The sequence below is a fragment of the Anthonomus grandis genome, chromosome 12 (genome assembly GCF_022605725.1).
Source record: "Anthonomus grandis grandis chromosome 12, icAntGran1.3, whole genome shotgun sequence".
Taxonomy (NCBI): domain Eukaryota; kingdom Metazoa; phylum Arthropoda; class Insecta; order Coleoptera; family Curculionidae; genus Anthonomus; species Anthonomus grandis.
The window spans coordinates 28,495,475-28,515,144 of record NC_065557.1 but is presented as its reverse complement, the minus strand read 5'-3'; the positions used below and the strand labels follow the sequence as shown (position 1 = coordinate 28,515,144).

The window sequence follows — 19,670 nt, the reverse complement described above, 5'->3', positions numbered from 1 at the left end:
TGTTCACAAGCTGGGTTTAAATAACCTTGGCCAACAAGATTATTTTTCTGAATAAAAAAATGGCTAGATTTCTCACGTTAAGTTTTTCCTAAACAAGCACTAATAAGATATTTAAAAAAAAATAATTATGGTGTTGTGCGTATTATTAGTATTGTGCTTATTTTAATAAATAATTATTTATTACATATTAAAATGCAAAAAATAATAAATATCTAAAGATACTGATAACTAACATAAAGTTACTAAAGTTAACTCTACTCAGGGGTGAGGTTATAATAATAATTGTAAGACATCTATTTTATTTAATTTAATATAATAATGCCTCTATAGATTTAATATTATAGTCGAAGCTAAAATCAATAAATAAAGATCAGACGATTTATTAACCGTGCAAAGGCGTACCAAAAAAAAATAGTCAATCTTTAATTCTTCAGCGGCTACTTTAAGAGATTATGTTGCATAAACACTAACAGGAACTGATATTTTAATTTTGTGGAGTACTAGTTTAGTAAATTGAGTTTATATATTCATTAGTTAAGAAGTCTTGAAGTGGTTAGTTAATTCCTGTGTTATTTTGTGAAAAACTTTGTTCTTCTAAAATCCATTAATGGGTAAATGTTTCTCACAGAGTATACCATAATGCTTTATTGTATCACTTGCTATGTATATTTACTGATTTTATTAGTTTATTTATTGGACATCTGTGTTAACCAATTTTTAACCACTTCATTGGGTCTTAGTTTGTAATGAACTTTTAATGTAAAGAGAAGTAAAATAAACATTTAGCTACAAGTGAAGAATGTAGTCTAATCTTTTGTGAATTTAATTAAAAATGATTGTTCTGTTATTTGGGTACTGTCGCATGTCCATCTCTTCAGTACTCAAGGCCTAAAATTAATTGAAAACACTGTTGCTCATCCAATACACATCCTTCACAATTATTTGCGAAGAAGAGTCTTGCGTGTCACTCCCCTGATACCTATTGCACGGTCGAAATAATTACTGCTAGCCATCGGAGTAAACTCTCTAAAATAATAACTATTTAAATAATTATATCTTAAAGTAAAGTATTATTGACGTTATGTTTTGTGCAGATTTGTTTTGGTTTTTTTTATTATTATTTTTAAATATTTAGTTAACTTAATTGATGTTTTAAAATTGACTCAATGAAGAATTGAGTTAATGATATTTTACCTGATTCCTTTGTTATTAACCTTCTGGCATTTCTGTTATACTCAGATTACTTTTCTCTCATTGCTGATGTAAATCAAAGAAAGTGTCACTCACCTGGAATGGCGGTCTAAGAGACAATGTAGCGATATTTTTATTTATCTACTAGTTTTAATTTGTTTATTAATAACAAGTGTGTTACATTAATTTTAATATAAAATAAACATATTGTTTTAAATACTTTAAACATCCTGACGTAATTAGATTTTTAGTAATATTTAATTTTATTTTTTAACGCCCTATAAATTTTCAGAAGTGGGATAGCAATTAAAATAATAACAAAACTAAAAAAAACAATGACCATTGGTGAGGTAACACATGTATTAGAAAAACACAATTTAATTTCGGCTTTATTTTTGTTTCAATTTAGTTTTATTAAAAAGAAAGAAAAAAAATAACCCAACTGCAAAAAAAAATTAACTCACGGCGACCACACCGCAAATGCGCTTTACCCAATGAACTTAAGCATGATAAAAGTTTAGACGGACATGGTTCTAATAAACACCAAAGAACTCGTAGTTCATCTCAAACTACAGACCAATCGATCGATCGCTTAACTACCGTTATGGCCTCATTATTTAAAAACTCAGCATATCAGCAACCCACTACTTCTGCAAAGGGAAACGTGGTACTCGTGTTTAACACTGAAAATAAAACTCTAACTGTTCTATGCTGGTGCAAAAATCCATGAGTTGCGTTACATTTTTAAATGGTCAAAGGAAGCAACTATTTATTACGCCATCTCAAAATTACAGGGCTTAGCAGACTTGTAGTACAAAAGTTGGCCTACTTTAACATATTCTTGGGCTTAATGAAAAAAGAAATTAGAAGAAAGCTTTCCTTCCATAAGGGATTTTATTGCAAATTTAGAAGAAGTGATGAAAAAAAAAGCGTCCCGAAGAGTCTTGTACAAAGTATTACTATGAGAAAATGGCTTTATCAATATTTTTAAAATTAGTGCCGCAGATGCTGTTTCCTGCATTATAGGGGGAATTTTTGACAAAGTGGTTGTGACAGGTACAAGAGCCGGTAAACATGAAACCCACGTGTCTCTTTTGTCATATTTGACTACTCTACCCGAGAAATTAAGATCATTTAGCAGCTTTAATAGGCCATCTCGTTTTAAAACTAAATTGGGCAGATCTAATTAATCCAAAAAATTCCAAACTTCTAACCACAAATACTCTATTGGTCGTCCTGGTTCAAGAAATGTTATAAGTGTAATAAACCTGGTCATATAATAAATAAATAAAATAAAATTATTAACCTTTATTAGTTACAAAAAAATAAGATACTTAAGTACAATGGAAACAAAGAAAAAGTTTGTGTAAACTTAAAGGGCGGAGTCTAGCAAGCTGCTATTCTCACTCAACCCATTTAAGGTTCACCTAAGATAAAATATTTGAATACTTAAATACGCGCATTATTTTTTAACCTTGTGAATTGCTGTGCGTGGTAAAAATTTGGATTTTAGAAATTGAGATACTTCCGCCTCAGTAAGCAATTTATGAACAAAATTTAAAAGATGGTGTGTTCTTCCGTTTTCCATGTTCAGCCAGTTGCATTCAAAGATCAAATGAGAGACATGGTCACGTTTACGTATTCCATACAAAACCCTACAGCATGCATTTTGTACTTTTTGAATTTTATATTTATCCTCCGCAGTTAGGCAAGACCCGTACAGAAAGTCACAATAATTAAAATGCGATAAAACAAGGCTATCACACATCTTTTTTAATGGAAAGTTTAACAGTTGTTGGTTGTTATAAATTAATTTAAGAGCAAAAAATCCTTTTTTAATAATCTTCCGTATATGTTCATGAAATCTTAGATCCTCATCCACTATTAAGCCCAAATTTTTTGCACAAGATCCAAAGGATAAACTTGTGGTGCCAATGTGTAAATTTAACGACTTTTTTACCATGTCTTTTTTGGGTTTACTACCAAAACACAATAACTTTGTCTTGTTGGGGTTTAAGTTAAGACTATCTTCGTAAGCTAGTTGATTAACTATATTAAGATTCGAGTTTATATTTCCGGCAGCTTCCTGAGTATCTTAAAGTTTGAAAGAAAAGAAGATCTGAGTATCATCAGCATAGACATGTGTACTACAAAACAAAGGAGCAGCGATAATGTCTATTGTGTAAATAATAAATAAGAGAGGGGATAAAATAGCACCCTGAGGTACACCAGATTTAATCGAAATATTATTTGATGCCGTGTCTCGAAGTTCTGTCTCGAAGAAATGATCCAACCAGATTAAGTGCATCGGACTTAAAGCCATAGTATTTGAGTTTAGCTAATAGAAGCCTATGGTCTTAAGTAGTATCATAGGCCTTAGAGAAGTCCAATAAAACCAAAACTCTAACAAGACCTTTATCGAAATTTTATCGAAACTTTTAATAACATAATCAAGTACCGATGCTAAAGCGGAAGCTGTACGAAACCCCTTTCTAAATCCGCACTGAAAATCAGGAATAATTTTATTATTGTTAAAATGAAAAAAAATTGGTTATATAAAACTTTTTCCAATACTTTAGACAATGTGGGTAATATACTTATAATAACAGACATTTTAGCTCACTGTTTGCTCGTCAATCGATTGATTTTTTTTTGGGACGTTAAATAGATATTTTAATGATATTTATATGTCACAAGATGGAGTTTCTATTTGACATGTCAAAGTGAGATTAGCTGGAGTTGAGGAGGTGATTGATAGATCCTTGTCAAATATAAATATAAACTCAAGTTAGTCTATTAGTATTACCACAAATTTGACATATTGTGAATATTTATTTAATAGAAAAAATACGTCTTCTCAAACCTTGTCAAACCAAAGAAAAAAAATACATCTTTTTTCCTATAGTCTGGAAGTTGGTGCATGTGGATCCCATTTCTAGGACGAGTAGCCCATCGCATATCTCTGATTTTTGACCCATTAGCCGACTACCTCTAGAGTGTAAAATATAAGAAAAACTATTCATGAACAGGTTGTGAATAGAAAATCATGTAATTCCTAATCTGCAGTGGAGCTTTAGGGAGTCCCGCGATACCATAACAGCATTATTAAAAATAATGGATGACATCATCTGATCAATTGATGCAAAAAAGTTTTAGCATTAGTATTGCTAAGCTTCTCTAAGGCTTTTATTACTGTAAATCACAATCTATTTTGTGCTAAATAAACATTTTTTATAGATTTTCCAGTAAGATTTTTCTAAAGGTGTCTTTTACCAAAGTGTTCTTTTTAATAACATGCTATCCACCGCTTCTCCTCTTTGTACTGGTGTATTATAGGGCTCTTTATTAAGAGCTCTGTTTTCTTATATATGTCGGAGAGTCACTTTCATTATTTTCGGCAGACATGTTCATTATAAGTAAATAAAATTCGTAATTCGTAAAAACACACACTTATTTTACACTAAATATACAAGTAAACTAACGTCTATAATTAAATAAAATAATACAAGTACCGTCGCGAATAAAATAAAAGAACTAGCAATCTGAAGACGGTCTATCATTAATTCTTTCAAAAGACTGGCTTTTCTTTTCCTTTATGCTTCTCTAAGGATTCATTCCCGGCTTCGTTCCACTCTCTCGATTTCTCTTCAAAAGATATTGAGTAATGTACTTTATTTTATTTCTAAATAAACTTCACTAAAAATCAACATCAACCCAGACTCATAAATAGAGTTAATGGACGGCCGTACTGCCGATCGTTGACAGTAACTTAGCACAAAGTCTATTACTAATCAAAACAAATCCTTATCTTAATGTTCTTAGAAAAATAGTATTAGAAAAAAACGTATAGCCGACACGGCCATACTGACATGTCGCACGTCCTCGTGCTCTATTGGCCATTGTTCCACCTGGAAAAACCCAAACAACTATTAATCAACAAAACCGCTTGTCTATCCTGACAAGTTAAACAAATCACATAAATAAATGCTATTTACATTCCAACCATTCTTTACTCAACTATCGTTCTTAAACACCTTGTTACCACTGTGACATACAAAACAAATTACCGCACTGAATAGTGAAACATCATATTATGATGAATCATAATACACCAAGAAGATTATCGCAGTAGTACTTCTAAATTTTTTTCAATACACCATGTATTGAAGCCAAAAACTATTGCAGCAGTTTTTACTAACAGATAACCTCAGCTATCTTTACTATAGATCACGCTTATCCAAGCTACCACAGCAGCTGTTTAGCTTAGACAACCGCTGTCGTCTTTGAACTTCTCATCTAGCTAAACTTCTAATTTTGACAACATTCGCTTATTACATTTAGCGTAAACAAAGTCACTTACGACAAAAGGTTTTTATTAATATTAAAACGTTCCGTATCTAATTTTGCGCACTTGTTTATATTTTTACTAGTGTTATCATCACCATCCAAAAATTGATAAATCAAACTGTTTAATTGTAATGAGTGAATTTTCGTACCAAATAATATTTTTGCCGGACTATATCCCGTGGTCTTATGCCTGGAACTATTTAAGGCTAACTGAACCTCTCCCAAAGTATCTTGCCACATTTTTGATTCTTCAGCCTCAATTACGGTAAGAGTATTTTTAAGGACCTGCATTACTCGAGTGTTCGACCTGACCACTTGCTTTACTTGCACCATGGGCTATAAAGTGAAGATCAATATTACTTTCAAAACATAATTTTTTAAATTTGGAACTAGTGAAGCATTTTCCCTGATTCGATATTATATGACTTGGAGCTCCGAATAAGTGAGTGAAATTGAGATTCAACGGCCTGTTTTCCCGTCAGTGAAGAAATGTGATATAAAACAACAAATTTCGTAAAACCATCTATAATTACCAAATGATATTCTTGGCACTCACTTTTCCCCCTTAATTTTTCAGAAATATCAATGTGAACTGGATGCCAGGCTTTTGAAATTTAGGGAATAGAATTAAGCTGAACCTGTGACTTTCCACTTTTATTCTTAGATGCTTTATAAATAAAACAATTATCTACAAATTTTCATTTCATGACATTTTTTGACATATTTGGAAACCAATAAAAGTCGTACAGCTTATCCAAAGTTTTTGTGAACCTAGATGTTTTAAAGCTACATGAATATGGTTAATTATGAACCAAGCCATAGAACGTGGAACAATAGAAAGCCATTTTGATTTTCCATTTCTCTCTAATTTCTTCAACAAAATATTCTTTCGTCATCATCATAAGTTTTTAATAAATCAGTAGATGATATTGATATTTTCACTTAGAAATTATTTGAATAATTTCATCATCTATTTGCTGCTCCACTTGAAGCCAATCTTTTTGCAACTCTTAAATTTGAACTTTTTTTTACAATAGATGTGCAGCTGCTGACATTAAAAACAGGTAAATAATTTCGTGAAAAGAAATCGACGTGCCTCATGCGACTACATTCACGATTTTAAATGTCAAAGTCAAAGCCTTGTAAAAATGCCCACCAACGATCCATTCTAGGTGTTAAGTTTTCACTTTTTCAAATTGCATGAAGATCCGGCATCTGCCAAAACAGATAAAACCTTTTCTAAAGGATATAGCCCCTCAAAAATTAAAGAAGAAGGAATTAGTACGTCATGGATATACATATACCACTGCAAACGTGTTTCGTAGATTTCCAAGAGCTTTATCAATAGCCCTTTAATAAACAGAACGAGCATTTACAAGTTCAAATGGCATAGTCAAAAAATTGGAATTGACCATCCGGAGTTAGAAAAGCCGTTTTCTCAATACTGTTTTGCCTAACACATATTTGGTAAGATCCTGAAGTCATATCAAGGGTTGTAAGACAAGAAGAACCATTAAGATAATTAAATTGGTCACTTATTAATGGTAATAGATACCTATCTGGAATTGTATTACGATTTAGCTCACGAAAGTCGCAACACATTCTGTCAGAGCCATCTTCCTTTTTTACTAATGTAATCGGACTTGGTTGAATTAGCCTCTAATAACTTTGAAACTTTAGAACGGATAATTTTACCCTCAACGGGAGCTAAACGATAGGGTCTACGTTGGACAAATTTTCTTGGATCTTATTTCCAAACCACCTGTTTTAACTCTGGTATTCGGTATACCAAATAATTTTCGTATTTTCGTAAGTCCTTCTTATCGGCAGCCTAAACGTCAGTATCAATTTTTTCTAAATTTACTTTATTTTTTTCGCAAATAAAAACATTTTTTTCACAAGTCAAATTTAAACCTTTGTTTTTAAAACAAACACTGATGTTTTGGCTTATTAAATCTCTGCCGAATAAAACATCAAAAAAAATGTTTCACCAAGGACTATAGTCTAAAGACATAAAACAAGTTAAAAAAAAATATCTTGAATTTCAACCAATATTATAATTTGTAAGTTACACAATATAGCATTTCCGCCTAAACCCTTTAGAGATAGCATACAGTCTTTATATTTTCCATTTAACAAAACTTAAACACTATGTTTCATAAAGAACAGTCAGATCCTGGATCAAAAAGAAACGGAACAATCTTACCATTTTGGCTTTCATTTGTCCTTGTGGCAATATCTGCACCTCAACCAAGTTGACCCGCTTTTCTTCATATCGAGGTTTGCTAGTAGAAGCTTGTTTCTCTTTATTAGGACAACTGGTTACAATATGCCCTGGTTTTCCACAAGTAAAACACGTAAAAGACTTTACGATTTTGCTATCGTGCACTACCCGCTTATTCACAAATGCCACATTCACTTTGCACTGATAAGCCTTATGTCCAATTTGGCCACAAACACGACACTTGCCCAGAAATGATGATTGTTCCTTTTTGTCTGGCTGAGTAAGGGCACGACGCTTCGAACTAATATGATGATCAGTTGGAAATAGCGACGGCCGCTTACTTGTAGAGCCCCTTAATGCAACGCAGAAATTCTTAAGATCTTTTGGTATGTCCGCCTGCAATCGCTTATTAACCGATTCAGATCTGTTTGCCATATTATGACAGGCAAACAATACTTTCGTTTTCACAAGACTTTATTAAGTGCATTGCTAGGCGTAAAACGTACAGTTCTTGGTCCAAAAGCGTTGTATTGCTAGGAAATTCTGTGCGAATATCTGGCCAAATTTGCCTAGAGGTCTAGAGCGAATAAGCCAATACGCTGCTTTTCCGTTAAACGCATATGATAAACTAGTTACCAGCGTAATACCAAATAACATTTGCATTTTTACAAACTGCAACAGCCTTTCGGATCTGCAATTTTTGATTTTGGGTCGAAGCTTGGAAGTTGGATTTGAGATACAGAGCTGGTTGATGGCGTAGAGCTCTGCATTTCAATCATTTTTCTAAGCAGCAACTCCACTTGAGTACTTGAAATATTTGTCTGCGCTTCAGGCTGATCTGTCAGGATATTTTCAGGATGATTTTGATGATAACGAAGGACATAAGATATAGGACGTGACGCATGAGACATACATAGAATTCAACGCGAAATTACAAAATGAACTAAAACAAAGGTGCTTTCATTTGAAAAAATTAAGTTGATGAACAAAATTAATTTTTGAGTAACCCTATATATGCAAACTTCAAGAAAACCGAAACCTAAAATAAAAATCGACGGATCCGAGCGTTTTTGTAAAATGTTTAATTATTATGAAACTAATCATTTTTAGTTTTTTCACTTCTTAATCCGTAGCGAAGTATGAGACCTGAATTAAAAAATGGTTTTCCGTTTGGTCTATCCTTAAAACATTTAAAGGCTAGAATTAGAATTATCGTGGAACTATGGGCAGTTTGTTTGCTTGAAACATCTCTGATGCAATGACGCCAAATGCTTATGTAGAAATGGCAACACAAAAACACTATCAAATCATAAAAATTTATCACTTATTTTGACAGGCGCAAAATAAAATTTTTCTAATAATATTTATTAATACTTATATATTTATTAATAACAGATTATGCTTTAAATTATTAACAATATTACCGTTTATGAACTCTTTATGCGTTTTTTTAACGTACCTCATTAGAGTACAGGTAAAAAAAACAAAAAACAAAAACATAGCCCAAGTTTTTTCCTTATACCACCAAAAATTAGACAAACCACAGAACTTTACAAATGCCGAATGTAAACACAAAGCCGTTTGTCAAGATGACATTTCGCAAGATGACAATAGCGTTTGCCTGCAATGTTGACATTTCCAATTTTTTAGAAGAGGTCTTAGGAATAAGAATGTTAATATTTTTTTGCCTTGAAGTTGTTATTCTTGAGCTTAGAATAACATATATCTATTTCCACTTTTCATTTTGAATCCAAAATCTAACATCAATAAGTAAAATTAACATTATTAAATGTGTTGATATATATATGAAAATTTTCTCTTTTGAAAATGCGTGTAAACTCGATAACAGAGAATCGATGAATATGTTTGTAAATAAAACACCCCCCTTGCCTCTGTGCACATGTTGAACTCAAACAAAGCTATTGTTTACTAATTCTAGCCTTTCAATGTTCTAAGGATATATCAAAGATTGTTAAATCTTGCCGTCTCACAAATTCTTCTTGGTCGTTACATTTTAAGTGTTATAGAACAAGTGAAACTGCAGCATACTTATTGGAGAAGATTGGAAAAGCTTTTCAGATACTTTTTTACATGGCGTAGCTCGAGAAGAAAAATGCATTTTTTAATAAATATTTATTTCTTGAAATTATTACCTTACACAAGTTCTGTCAACTTATTGGAATTCAATAGAGGTGGAAATAATTAAATTCTTTTTGAATAAATAATTGGAATTTATATAAAAGTGTTATTTTATTATTCAGAATAAAAAGGAAAGGTTAAGACAAGTGTTAAATTAGAAAATTCAACTGTTGTTTAAAACTTTGTTCTGCAATATACTCTAATGAAGAACGATTAGAGTATACATTTTAAAATTAAGCTTATTCCATTTATTACTTACATAGTTCGTTTTCGCTTTTATCTGCGTGGGTACGAAATAATTGTTCTTTTATACTTATCTCTCACATAATTAGAGATTTCTTATTTATATTCTGGGTCAGGATTTTGCCATTACATTTAAGCTTTTTATGTCAAGTTTGTTTACTTCTAAGATTATTGGGTTAAGGTCATAGTAATGAAGGGGTGTGTGTATTTTTTGACTTTACCTTGACCCAATTTCAGCGTTAATAGTCCAGGGTTATCTGTTAATTTTTAGATATTTATTTTTCGAGTACGTATGACGGTTGTATAATAAATTAGAGTAAATTAAGAATAAGTCAAACTTATATTAAGTTTTGAGAGATTTGTTAATAATAGACATAGTATTTTCTCTTGATTTTCCATTTTTGGCAATTTTTCTTCTAGGACTGATATTAATTATTTTAATTGGTTTCTCAAATTTGTCGGTATTTTCTTGCCGTTCAAGTTTTTTAGGATAAACAATTTGATTTTCTTGTGATGTTTTTGGGTTATCTTTATTTGTACTAATTTTGATGGCAAGTTCTTCTCTTTTACTAATTAATTCATTGTTTATTTAAGAATATAAAAGTTTACTTTTTTGTTTATGAATATTTACATCGCTTAGGATTATTTGATCTAATTTGATGTCAAATATATCGTCACATGACAGGACCTTTGAAACATCAAAGAGCGTGGTTACATGTAAATACTGCAAAGATAATTTTTCGATCAATAGGGGTGTTTGTACAGGATTAACTATTGTAGTAGTCTAACATGTTTGCCTGAAGTTGAATGTAAGCGTTCGACGATACCCGTTCGATTGTGGATAGACATTTATTTTTATTTTGTTTAAGGTTAATAATTCGAAAACCATGGTTTCTAAAATTCTCTTCCACTGTCGATGATATTTGTTTAGGTATATCATTCTGAGAGAAAAAATGAATGAAGTTATCTACTATCATTGCGACTAGTGATTTTAAGGAATAGACTTGTTCCAGTAGTAATATTTATGCGGAAAGAGTTTCTTTAGTGCGCAACTTTCATTAATATAAGTTTAAATGCAACTTTTTTTTGTCAGTATGTATGCCAGTTGTACGCAGTGCTTAATTAATAAATAGAATTTACCAGTTTTTGTAATCGGCGTATAATTAAAATTAAAAATTACTGTCTAGCGCTTTTGGCCATAGACCATCATCAGAGCCTAGGACATTGTTAAAGCACCGCCACTATTTAAAAACGGTACATAGGACATCTTTGCCTATGGTTTTTTAAGTACTACTTTTTTAGTACTTCTAAGCGAGTATTTCTTAAATATTATTTTTGTTAGTTAAGTTATTTAATTTTGTTAGACAATATTTGAATTTAATTAAAGGTAATCTAAAAGATGCTTTAGAAATTGTATAAAAGTATTTAAAGAGATTCTGGTTAACATTATGTAAATGGTAAATGTTTTTCAAGAAAAGTTATTTTTTTCCTGAAATTTAAAATATGTTGTTGAGAGTCAATGTTAACTAGGGAATGTAAATCACGTTGAATAAGAATTTAATGAGCTTATTAATTAACGGCAGATTCTATAATGAGATGCCTACTATGGGATATTGATGTGCGTTTGTTTGGATAGTTGCCTCATCCGGAGGTATATTTGATAATCCATCGTCTGCTTGGGTAGTAATGAATATTTCATCTATAACTAATCTATCTTGACTTAATTCTGGAGACATAAATTCATTCATATGGTTCTTTAGAGTTAAAAAACTAGGTGTTTCTTGAGTATAAATTTCGATACGGGATACGAGTATGCATGCATGGTAATATATGCACTCGTAATGCATCAGCATTTGTATTTATTTTGCCTTTTCTGTGCAATATTTTATAATTGAGTTCTTCTGACTTTACAATATTGAACCTTACAGTAGTTAAAATAAGTATTTTAAGGTTTCACTAAGGATCACTGGCGATTTTAAATTTATAGCCGAAGAGTTATATTGTGAAATATTTTGTTGCCTAAATGAGGCATCATCATTCTTTTTTGATTGTGGAGTAGTTTTATTCTTAAGTTATTTATAAATTTATGGTAGTAACCAAAAAAACCTAAAAATCCTTTTATTTTGTTGTGTTTGGAATAAAAATTTTTTTTTAATTGCATTTATCTTATCTGCATTAGGTTTGATTCCGGTGCGACTTAAGTACGCTATCTCACTTATAAGAAATTGGCTTTTATTTAATTAGATTTTAAAATTTAAATTTCTTAATCTTTAGAAAACATCTGTTAAATTTTGTATATGTTTTTGTAGTTGAAAATACAGTTGAAAATATCATCAATATAAACAAAGCATTTTTTGTTTTGAATTCCTTCTAAAAGAACATTTTTTGAAACATTGCCAGAGCATTTTTTAAATCAAAGGGCAACCATTTTTGTTTTTAAAATGCCACAAGTTTCCTTGGTATTACCCTACAGGCTAGGAGCTGACCAAAGTGATCTTGAGGGTCTGCTTCTTTGTTTACTAAACAATGTCAAGTGAAGAAATATTTAAATATTCATGGAATTTTTTTTTTTTAATTTGGGATTGAAATTCTTTTTTGGAAGTGAAAGAGTATCTACGAGTTTTGATCTCAGCAGAACTTTCATCAGTTGCTTTTATCTTAAGTCTTATTTTAATCGTAGAAGTTCCTAATATTTCTTGCAAATATTTTAAATGTTTTTCTTCTTTTTGGAATTAGGATGATCAAGTTTTGATTTTAAACAATCTATTTGGTTTTTTGGCGCAATTCTTTAAATTAATATTTTAAATAATTTTTTTATCAAATTCTTCCACTTTTATGGATTCTTAAATATAAAGTTTTAGGGTTAGAAGTGTCATTTAAAATATTAAATATGGCTTATCTATTATTTGCAATAGTTAGATATTCGGGTATTTAATAGTTATTTATTTTTTAATAATAAGAAATGATCATTTCTCTACTTTAAATAAATTCTCTTTTATTTAATTTATTAGATTGATAAATTATTTTATTGATCTCGAATTAATTAAAATTTTTATGTTAGGTTCTAAAAATGTTATATATGACATTATTTAGAGATAGTATTGAGGGTTTATTTTGTGTTATGTTTCAGTTTTTCTATTAGAGGTTTTTGGAAAATTTAAATATTCTTTATTTAACATATTATTTTTGTCACAGTAATACTTTGTATTTTATTCAGGATTAAGAAAATATTTATATTTTGTCGTTATGAGCTGACGAATATTCATGTGATGGAGAGTCAAGTTCTGTATTAGACTTTTACAATTATTGATTACAGGTTTATTGTTGGTTATTTTCAACATAGTTTTGTCTTTGTTTAGACAGGTTAATTTGTATTATTAATACAAATGAGTATCGGAGTAGGCTTGAGTAATTGCCTATTAGGATTTGATTTATGTTTTGTGGTCTACCAAAAACTTGTTTATAATTTAGATTGGGACGAACATCTGCAGAACCAATAGGTTATCTATTAAATTGATGACTTTAAATAGGGTATCTTTTAAAACCACGTCATCCAGTTTTATCTCTCCCGTATACAAAGTTTCTGGAGTGTTTTAAGGATATGTAATACTAGCTGAATGCCCGCAGCGTTGCTCGCGTGCAAATAAAAGAAAAGTCGAAAAAGGCCGCCAATAATAGTAAATGCAACCCACAATACACAAAAATAAACTCCCAAGCCTCGCCTCATTGGTAGTACATGCAACCCACAATTGCCACACAGTTTTTCTTGAGGTCAAGGGGCGCGATAAATATAATATAATTATTATAAAACCAAGATACAAATAATCTTAAAAATGATTCGTTAGATGCAGAGCGAGCTGTAAGACTGAGTCGAGTCACCTCTCGAGTATCAGTCTCGCATGGACCCGCCTTGTTGTTATGTCTACCAAAATATAAATAATACAGAGGAACTTTTTCAATCGTATTTATTAATCAGTTTTATGCCGCTATGTGATATGATAAATATCAACAATAACACCCCTTATCGGTGGAATTTCAAAAAGTTCGTTCATATCCGGGGCCTATATTATAAAAAAACATTGTTGCAGTTAATTTTTTTTTTCTTAAGTTGATGCCTGCGACTCGTTGGTGCGGGCAGTCTCCGTTCAAACTCCGAAGCCACGCTCCCTTAGTTCTCGAGGTCACGGATTACAATTTTCCCAGTTTTTATCCCTTACCGGTGGAATTTCGAAAAATTCGTTATTATCCGGTGCCTACATTATAAAAGGAACCCGTTGGGAAAATTTCACGTTTCTAGCTATTGTAGTTTGGGCTCTGCGAGTCAGTCAGTCAGGACAAACTCTTTTATATATATAGATTATTTGCAATGTAAAAATGATCAATTATAGATTTTAAAACTAAGAGTATCTATTTAGATCTCACTTAGACTTAAATTGTGCCATTTTAAAATTAACTTTTTTATTTAATGTTTTGAAAAATTTACAATTTAGCGTCTTTAATTTTACTCAAGGTTTCTTTTAATAAGGAAATACCTATATCTAGTTTTAGATTATCTGTTTCTTGTGGAATATTTAATAAAGATAATTAAAGATAAAAATATTTAATAAGCTATAAGAAATAACATAGTAAGCAAGATAAGAGTAGAAAAGGATAGATTTTTTACGAATACCATAGATCTAAATATAAATAATCAAAAAGAACTCTGGAAAAATCTGAAGACGCTTTTGCCAGGAAAAAACCTAAACATGCCTAATGAAATAAAGTTTGAAAATGAAATCATTACACAGGAGGCTGATATTGCACATAGATTTAATAATTATTTCGTGAATAGTATTGATCTTATTCTTGCAGATATTCCACCAGCAGCAAATAGCCAAACATATTTCATTGAACCACCTTCAGTCCAGAAAACCTTGACACAATTTAATAAAGTTTCGATGACTAAAATGAAGGAAATACTTAAAAATCTAAAAAACGTTGGTGGTGGGGAGAGTGGCATCTCTAAGCAGGTTCTTTGCGATATTGCTTATGTTGTGGGTGATCGTCTTTTGGATATTATCAATACATCCTTAAGAACTGGGATTTTTCCGCAAGCCTAGAAACTTTCTAGTGTTGTTCCTGTTCCAAAAGTGCAAAACACTAAATTGTGTAATGAATTTCGGCCAATTAACACCGTACCTATTTATGAGAAGCTCCTTGAAGTATGTGTGAAGTATGTGTATGTGGAACAGCTACTCGAATATTGTAATATAAATAAAATAGTTGTGCCTAACCAATCGGGGTTCCGTGAGAATCATTCATGTGAGTCTGTCATTATTAATATAGTTGATAATTTTCTCAGGGCCCTTGACTCTGATAATCTAGTTCTTGCTGTATTTTTGGATTTTAAGAGAGCGTTTGAAACCGTGAGTAGAGAAATGTTAATTGGGAAATTAGAACGGTTAGGCCTTAAACATAATGTATTGAAGTGGTTTCAATCTTATCTAAGTGGTAGAGTTCAGCGAGTCATGTACAAAAATAGTTCATCTGAAAGTGTTAATGTAAAGCATGGTGTACCGCAGGGAACGGTCTTGGGCCCCTTGCTATTTTTATTGTATGTCAACGATATGGTGGAGGTAGTGCGGGGGTGTAATGTGGTGTTGTTTGCGGACGATACAATGTTATATGTGGTGGGTAAAGATATTCATCAACTGCAACAGGTCAAGAACGTTGAACTCAATAACTTATTCATCTGGCTCTGTAGAAATAAACTAAGTTTAAATGCAAGTAAATCCAAGTTTTGTATATTTGGCAAGAAATCTAGATTAAGTTCTATAGACATGGGTAGGGTTGTAAGTATCGAATGAAAGGTATCGATACTGTAATCAAATGATATTTTTATATAGCGATTCCGATACTACTCCATTTATGGGTCACAAAATATCGATATCTATAGTTACTCATATGATATGTTTTTATGATATGATATAATATAAGGGCTTCTTTTATAAATTATAAGGCCAAAGCTCTATACCCGTAGACTGTAGATCCTATATCCCGTATCATAATCATATTCATAGATTCATAGCCTATACCCTATCCTATATCTATTGTGTAATAAAAGTGTTGCTAGATTTATTGTAAAATTTTAAATTAAATCTACTGTTGTGTGTAAAAATAGTCTTGTGTAATTCCTTAATAATTTTCGTTAATAAAATATCTATTTTTTTATCAGTCGGTTATTGGAATTTATAACTGCTTGGGTTTCCTGTCGACTCTTTAGATAATATTTAACTGTATTATTGTATATATTAACAAAATAAATTACTCAATCTTACAGTTGTAAGATTGAGTAATTTATTTTGTTTTTGTTTACGTAAATACAGTACAGTAGTGGTATATACGCAAGATTTTTTAAATAATAATTTAATAATAATCACTATGTGATAATCAGTCAGTTGACGGTTCCTTTTAAAGGTTTCCCGGTCTCGGTCGTCGCGTCGGTGTCGGGTGTCGCCCCGTGTCGGTGTCAGAGAAATACTAACTAACTAGTCTTAGTCCGTATTCTATCTATTCTAAATCCGTAGTCTATATTTATGTTCTGTGCCGTATTCTGTTTCTGCGTTTCTGCTCCATTGCTCCGTGCTAGAACGCGGGTCATATCAAAATGTCTCCACCCAAAAGTATTTTGTGGAAATACTTTGAAAAAAAGAGTTCAACACATGTCGTTTGCAAAATATGCATGAAAGAAGTTAAAACCTCTGGAAATACGTCAAATATGGCGAAACATTTGAAGATACACAAACATATTAATTTGAACAAAACTCCTGCTCCTACTGATAATAAATCTACAAAAAGGTAAGTGCTGAATAGTTATTGGAAAAAAATGGTTGCATCTTGCATCTCTGAAATGACATCATCCTGAAATTATTTATTTAGAAGTTTTTTTGGCAAAACATTAATGTAATTTTTTTCTTATTTTTTAGTTCGAACTGTTCGGAGTCATCGAAAGGAAATAGTGATTGTGAAATGAATAATGATGAATCTATTGCTTCTACAAGTACAATGGATATAGAAGGACAGCACGAATCATCATCTTCATTGGAATACGGCTCGGCCATAGTTTTACCTGAAACGATTAACAAAGTATTTGACAATATTCGTTCATTTAAAACAGGAGGAAAGCAGAATATGAAAATAACACAGGCCATTCTATACTTCATTTGTGCAGATTACCGACCATTTTATGCCACGCAATGTCGAGGATTTCAACGACTGATGCGAGAAGTGGCTCCTCTATATAAAATTCCTTGTTTGGATACATTTAAGAATGCGTTGGATATGAAATATGATGTCGTTTCAGAAAATTACAAGAAAAAATTTGCAACCATACCTTTCTTTTCTATGACATGCAATATCTGGACTGAAATGATGTCATGTCGTAGTTTTTTGGGCATAACTATCCACTACATATCAGATGCAGAGTTAAAGAACACAGCAATAGAAGTACACGAGTTGAACGAACGGCATAAGGCGGATTATATCGGTGCTAATTTAAGTGAATTATTATTAAAGTGGAACATAAGTTCTGACAAATTGGTAGCTATTGTAACAGACAGTGGTGCGAATATGGTCAGTGCGATCCATATAACTTTCGGAAAAGAAAAACACATACCATGCTTTGCGCATCTTATTAACTTAGTAAGTGAAAGTATTTTAACAAGACGATCTGATAAAATGAAGGAGAAAGATGAAACTGCCAATAATAATGAAAATGTTTTGCAGATAATCGAAAAAGTTCGAACCATTGTAAAATGGGTAAAAAGCAGTGTGATTAATAGTGACGAACTACGAAGGTTACGAACTAGTACTGGTATTGCACAGGGTAGTGTAAAAAAATTCTCGGATGTAAAAACAAGGTGGAATTCAACATTCTACATGCTGGAAAGGTTTGTCGAGATGGCAGAAATGCTGAATGACATGCTGCTTAATAAACCAAAAGCGCCTCCAATGGTAACGGCTGTGGAAGTTTGTACCATCAAAGAAATTTTATTAGTTTTAAAGTCTCTTGAGTATCTTACAAAAGAAACAATGGGAGAACAATACATAACTATTTCTAAAGTTATACCATTATTACTTTGTCTTTCCAGAAATTTAGAAGCAGTTGATTTGGAACAAGAAATGGTCAAGAACCTCAAAATCAGTTTGCAAGCTGAAATAAAGAAAAGGTTTGGAAAAATAGAATATGTTTCATATATGGCAATAGCCACAATTTTAGATGTCAGATTTAAAACCATGTATTTTACTCAGCCCCAAGCCCAAGCACAAGCATTATCTCACATCAGACAGATGATTAAAAATACTCCTAATCAATATATGCCTGATATTCAGGAGGTGGCAGATTGTGGTAATATTGATGATAAAGATAATTTTTGGAGCTACCATACTACCCTCACGCAGCGTAACTTGCAGCAGCAGGAACAGAGTGAAAATTTAAAGGATGAGCTAGATTTATATCTTAAAAGACCCTTAGCTCCATTAACAGCAGACCCATTAAAGGAGTGGGCAAAATTAAAACCTGCCTTTCCAGTACTTTTTAATATAGCAATGAAACATTTTGTAGTGGTGGCAACTTCAGTGCCATCAGAAAGATTGTTTTCGAGAACAGGGAATACGGTTACTCAGTCGCGAAATAGACTTTTAGGTAGCAGACTAAATAAACTGTGTTTCTTAGCGAGTATTCCAGAAAATGATTTTTTTTTATGAAGAAGGCTAGGGGCCTAGGCTAGGACCATCACCTAGCGAGAGTATTCTCGATTTTACTTTATTATTAGACCTATATCCTATATAATTATTTTATCTGTATTCCTACCTATATGTTATTCTGTTATTATTTTTTAAAATATACGTATAAGAAAAATAAATGTATATATTTTTTTAAATATTATACGTAAATAGTAAGTAAGTATATTTATTCTAGTAGTAGTTATTACATACATATGTATATGTAAAAATATATTCAAAATGGGCACCATGAGGCAATAATACCAAATTAAAGAACATAAAAAATGCAAAAACATTTTCCATTGGCACTTTTTTTGCTGCATGACTTTCTAAAATATTTGAAAAAATTGTTTTTTTGAAAAAATCTCTGTAACATAGAACAAATACAATTTATAAAAATTTTAAAAATTGAATGATCTATATAATTTAAACGACCTCGCAGTTCTTAAAAAATCAATAAAATATTTTCGAAAAAAAAAAGCCAAAATTTTACTAAAACAATAGCTTTTATTTCTACGACATTATGTAGATGGATAAAAAAATCAATAAAAATTATCTATACATAATCGAATAAATATTATAGGTATGTATTAACACATTTATTAATTAGTAGATAAATACGATATACGGATTATAATATATAAATTATAAAGTAAGTATTTTTCTTAAGAGTTATTAGAAAAAATTTGTCAATGTACATCAAATTAAAACTTTACAACGCCATTGCTCTTCCTCATTTACAGTTCTGTTCAACATTATTGTT

General features: G+C 31.3%; 1 protein-coding gene and 1 long non-coding RNA gene across 2 annotated transcripts; one reads left to right on the top strand and one right to left on the bottom strand.

Annotated features, from left to right (window-relative positions):
- Nucleotides 1-5,547: 5,547 nt before the first annotated feature.
- LOC126743136 (uncharacterized) lies at nucleotides 5,548-10,281 on the bottom strand. Its single transcript, XR_007662796.1, has 2 exons — nucleotides 10,161-10,281; nucleotides 5,548-5,874 (listed from the first exon to the last, which is right to left on the bottom strand). It is a non-coding gene; the product is annotated as an uncharacterized LOC126743136 (long non-coding RNA).
- A 6,118-nt stretch (nucleotides 10,282-16,399) lies between these two features.
- LOC126743020 (zinc finger BED domain-containing protein 4-like) lies at nucleotides 16,400-19,158 on the top strand. Its single transcript, XM_050449942.1, has 2 exons — nucleotides 16,400-16,981; nucleotides 17,110-19,158. Exons 1-2 carry the CDS (start codon nucleotides 16,791-16,793, stop codon nucleotides 18,887-18,889), a joined length of 1,971 nt encoding a protein of 656 aa, XP_050305899.1. The 5' UTR covers nucleotides 16,400-16,790; the 3' UTR covers nucleotides 18,890-19,158.
- The last annotated feature ends 512 nt before the right edge of the window (nucleotides 19,159-19,670 follow it).